The 5,265-nt window shown below is 31.9% G+C and overlaps 1 protein-coding gene across 1 annotated transcript; it reads right to left on the bottom strand.

Annotated features, from left to right (window-relative positions):
* Positions 1 to 514: 514 nt before the first annotated feature.
* Positions 515 to 931, bottom strand: LOC139848343 (uncharacterized). Its single transcript, XM_071838104.1, has one exon. It carries the CDS (start codon positions 929 to 931, stop codon positions 515 to 517), a length of 417 nt encoding a protein of 138 aa, XP_071694205.1.
* Between the last annotated feature and the right edge of the window lie 4,334 nt (positions 932 to 5,265).

Raw genomic sequence — 5,265 nt, 5'->3', positions numbered from 1 at the left:
TGTTGGTGTTATTGTTATTAAAATTTCTTTTAAAGCTTTGAGGATATCCAACAATTTCAAAACACCTATCAATTGTATGCCCAATTTTATTGCATTTAAGATTAGGATTAGGACCTCTATTATTATTAAAAGCACTTTTACCAGTATTTCTGTTGTTAAAATTATTAGATGTTTGAACTGCAAAGGCTGTAGTTTGAGTTTTATTATTATCTTTGATAGAACTGATTCTGTGAGATTCTTCTCTAGAGATTACAACATAAGCAGTTTTGACATCAGGGAGAGGGTCCCTTAACAAAAGATTACTTCTAACTGACATATAAACATCATTAAAGCCCATTAAAAATTGCATTAGTTTGAGTCTGTTGTTATTATTAGTAACAGAAGTTTTAGCATCACAATTACAAGGATTAGCAATAGCATTAGCACAAGTGCAGACATGTGTGATTAACATAGAATCATATTGTTTCCAGAGACTGTTAAGATTATGATAATATTCAGATAGAGGACTATCATTTTATTTTAAATTGTTAATCTTTTGATGTAAATCAAAGATCACATAACCATCAATCTTATCATATGTTTCTTTCAAATCATTCCAAACAGTTAAAGCACTAGTACTAAAAATTTGCCCATTATATAATTCTTCAGATAAAGTACCAAGCATCCAAGATAACACAACAGTGTTACACCTTTCCCACTGACTAGCAAGATTAGCATCTGTTAAACTTTTAACACAAGTTCCATTAATAAAACCAAGTTTGTTTTTAGTACCCAATGCAAGAAGCATTGATCTACTCCAAATATTGTAGTTTTCAGTACCTTTTAATTTTATAGAAATAATAGGTGTACCAGATGTAGTATCACTTGGATGCAAATACAAAGGATCCCCAAAATCAAGCTTGTTAATCAAAGTTAAAGTTGTATCCCCCATGTTAACAAGTAAGAAGTAAACAGATAAACAAGCAAACAATCAGTAAAAGAAAAGTAGATAGCAGATCAACAAATAGCAGATAAACAAGTAATAAAAGAATCACAACTGACTGTGCTTGATCAGGTTTTCATCAATCTCTATGGATTGGGATCAAGAGTTGGGCACAGGGTTGTAATCTCACAATCAAGAAACAATAATAAAAAATAATAATAAAAGAGAAAGGTTTAGATGTAACCAATCAATCACAAGTGATTGATGTTGCAGCGGAAATCGAATGAAAAAGAGAAGAACACCAAACCCTAATTTGAGAAGAATTAGGGTTTTCAGCAACGACCAATAGATCCAACGAATAAACACCCACACAATCACAATCGAACCCAAACAAACATAAATCAGTAGATAAACCCACCAAGAACCAGAAGAATCAGATGAATCGAAGAAACCCTAATTTTCTTCTTCACCAACCGATCAACACGAATCAATCCTTACAGCTCTGATACCATGAAAAAATCTATTCAACCACAATATAACTTCAACAATTGAAGCTAGAACAATCAATAACCAAGATTTAATCGTTCAAACAGAAACACCAAAACAGAAATCAATCTTCTAAACTATTACAATAACGTGTACCAAAATTGATGAATCAAATACAATCAATCAAACTACACATCAAGATGATGTTATAGATCAAAAAGCAGAAAACCCTAAAATTGTTTGAGAGATAAATCGGCTGTGTGTGTGAGAGATGATAGAAAGATGATGATTGAATAAAATAAGGATAAAGAGATCCTTATATACTCCAGCAAACCGACACAAGAGTTCTTGGGCTTCTTTCTTGATAAATCCAATAGCAATGAGTCCATTAAGCCCCATTAAGCCCACTTCAGCAACAAACTTTCAAAGAGAGCAAAACTGGTCCTTCCACTATAAGAAACTGCTGCAGGAAGTACCTGCACATTCTTGCAACAACAAATAAGAATTTTAAACAAGAAACAAACTAAGCTTGTTAAAAATGTTATACATTTTCAACAGAGAATCTTCTACTAACCATGACACACTTATGTGTTGTCACTGCATCCTCTCTTTTGAGTACTCTTTGAATTTATTCTTATAACTTGGAGGCAATTATCTTCAGATCGTACCATTGACTAACTAAAGTGGGATTTTAGTAACCTTCAATCTCGATCCAGTTATCGGCTATCGACAAAATCACGTGATTTTGAACCATGTAGTTCCAATCTGTAATTTCAAGCTTTAATCAAAGTAATACCAAACCCAAATCAGGATCATCAATTCAAAAGATATTATAACAAAGTCAGCATAATACCCGATCTTAGATGGTGTTTGAGAATCTGTGATGGGTATGATTTTGTAATAGTATAGAATTTTAAGGAATCCCTGAGCATACAATCTCGGTCAAAAGCCCTTACGTCGTATATACTCACCACACATTTTAAAAATCATTCAAAATTTAATCAATATATAATTTTTAGGCAGTGTTTGCTCAAAATTGATGTAGTTGGTTAACGGAAAACCCATTAAAGTAAATGGGTCAAATTTTCACATGTGTGTAGTTACAGTGGGAAGTCCATGAACTTGCGTATATTATATTAGGAAGCCCATAAGGTCCCATCACATAACAAAATAGCTTAATACCTATTACAGTAATAGGTCAAAGAGAAGATAAATGGATTTTCCATACAAGTATATGAAACATGAAATAGCCATCTTGAAGTTATTGCTTTGATATACAATTGTAAAAGAACTTCATCATTAACAGTTAATCCCAATTGCTTATATTTCTTTTAATATTAATGTATACAATGCATATAACAAAATTATAGTTTATGAATTGAAGTTATATAATTAGCGTTCATACCTTCTCAGTAGCAAGAAGAGCAGCACGGTGACCTTCAAAAAAAAAAAAAAAAAAAAAAAAAAAAATTTGAGACAAATGTATCAAATTAGTCAACGTTCGTATTACTAGTGAAACAAGTTAGTAACTTTCCATCAATTACTCTTAAAACAATAGTCTTCAAAGCAAGAAGTTGAAAATAGAAGTTAAAAAGCACATATTGTGCTGAACAAACCTATTATGCATTTATATTTAGTACCAAATATTAAATATATAAATATAAATATATAAAAGACAGGGGAAAAATACTTACTGGGGTGTTATATTGACAGTGTAGCACTACTAATTCAGGCTTTCTACATGTAATGATTGAGATTTTGATCACCCCTTTGTTGGATCCTTCAATCATCAATGGCACAAATAATGCTTCTCAAATATACGGCTCTAGTTATTGAGTCGACAGCAAGCGTCGATTTATTAACGACTTGACCGACCCTTAGAGCCTAAAGTAAATTTTAGGCAGGATTTAAAACCCATGAAAATTTGATTTTACCATTTTCATGGCGTCTCAATTTTATTTATTTTTAAAAAAAAATTCCTACTTATTGGCCGGAGGTCTACTCGGAAGCAATCTCTCTATCCGTCGAATAGGGAGAGGGATGACTTTCTCTACTTTTGAGAGTGTTTTCACTCTGGGTGGAGAAATGACTTGTCTTTATTCTCGGATAGGGGAAGGATTATCTACATTTCACCTCTCCCATACACCATCTATGTGGTATTGGGTTTTGTTGTTGTTGTTGTAATGCTTCTCAAATAGTCTTCAAGCCTAGTAACAAATTAAATCAATAACGGAAATGAGAAAAAAGAAATAAGACCATATTTAAATTATTGAAACTATAGTAATCATCTTAGTCATATCATTTACTTGCATAACAAAAGAAGTGACAATGGTTAAGTGCCCGTGGGTTGGGTTGTTCCGCCCCATTTTCATCTTTTATCTGCTCCACCCAATTTACCACCTAAACATTCGCTACTCCAATAGCATATATTTAGACAAAATAGAAGGTGTACCTAATAACAACTACTCCGTATGTAGCAATGAAGTTATACAATCCCAAATCAATGTAGCGACTGGCATATATTTTGTTCTGTTCATATCAAAAAGGTTCATTGTGCACAGTTTGACTTCAAAATTGCTTGATAGCTACCATCTTCATTTTGTTTTAGCTTGAAAATTCTAGTTTAACCTGAGGAAGTCAAACTTATATGTAGAGTCAGTCCAATTTATGCTTGCGGGTTTTCTTATCTATTAATAACTCAATCTCCTCATTTTCCATAATATTCAAATCAAATACCCAACTCAGGCTATTCCCTCTTTCACTTAAATTATCAAATATCAAAACCATTTCCAACCATTATGACATGTAAAGTTTGATGTAAAAAGTAATGCTCGATAGATCTAAAAATAAACTAAAGTACCTCAATTTCCATCAACATGGCTTCTGCAACAAAATAATACAGCTCAAGTACCTCAAGTACTCTCAATATCACAATTAGACTGCAACAAAACTGCAAAAATACAATAATACGGCTCAAGTGGTAATTTCAACCCATTTTCGACATTCTAAATTGACCCATCAACCTATCAATAACTGGTTTGAACAGGTCCAAAGTCGCCCAAACTTTACTTACTGTATTATATATAACCCATTTTATTAATAAAATCATAGAACTTATCGAAATTTTATACCTTCAGTAGTAATAAAATATACACTAATCGGATTCAAAAGATAACACATTTAGGTTCAAACAACATGTCCTGAACAGATTATAGTACAAACCTATTATATATTAACCAAATCGAGACAAAATTTAAGTTGAGCTTGTTCGGGAGATCAAAAAGCACAACATGGTATGACACATAACAGTAGGTGTACAATAGTAATTAAAATACTTTAAGATCATTAAGGTACATTTATAAAACACAACCAAATGTGTTAAACTGGATGTTAAGAAACAATAAACAGATATACCATTGTCAAACCATGTCTGTGGATTATGAAATGTCCCGTTCTTATTGATTAAAAACGTTCCATATTAATTGATTTCGTTGCGAGGTTTTGACCTCTATATGAGACGTTTTTCAAAGACTGCATTCATTTTAAAACAAACCATAACCTTTATTTCATAAATAAAGGTTTAAAAAGCTTTACGTAGATTATCAAATAATGATAATCTAAAATATCATGTTTACACACGACCATTACATAATGGTTTACAATACAAATATGTTACATCGAAATCAGTTTTTTGAATGCAGTTTTTACACAATATCATACAAACATGGACTCCAAATCTTGTCCTTATTTTAGTATGCAACAGCGGAAGCTCTTAATATTCACCTGAGAATAAACATGCTTTAAACGTCAACAAAAATGTTGGTGAGTTATAGGTTTAACCTATATATATCAAATCA

This window comes from Rutidosis leptorrhynchoides, chromosome 1 (genome assembly GCF_046630445.1).
Source record: "Rutidosis leptorrhynchoides isolate AG116_Rl617_1_P2 chromosome 1, CSIRO_AGI_Rlap_v1, whole genome shotgun sequence".
Classification (NCBI taxonomy): Eukaryota; Viridiplantae; Streptophyta; class Magnoliopsida; order Asterales; family Asteraceae; genus Rutidosis; species Rutidosis leptorrhynchoides.
Note: the sequence above shows the minus strand (reverse complement) of the source record. Positions and strands in the feature narration are given on the sequence as shown.

Coding starts and splice junctions, on each gene's coding strand:
- LOC139848343 (XM_071838104.1), bottom strand. CDS start 931: ATGGGGGATACAACTTTAACTTTGATTAACAAGCTTGATTTTGGGGAT.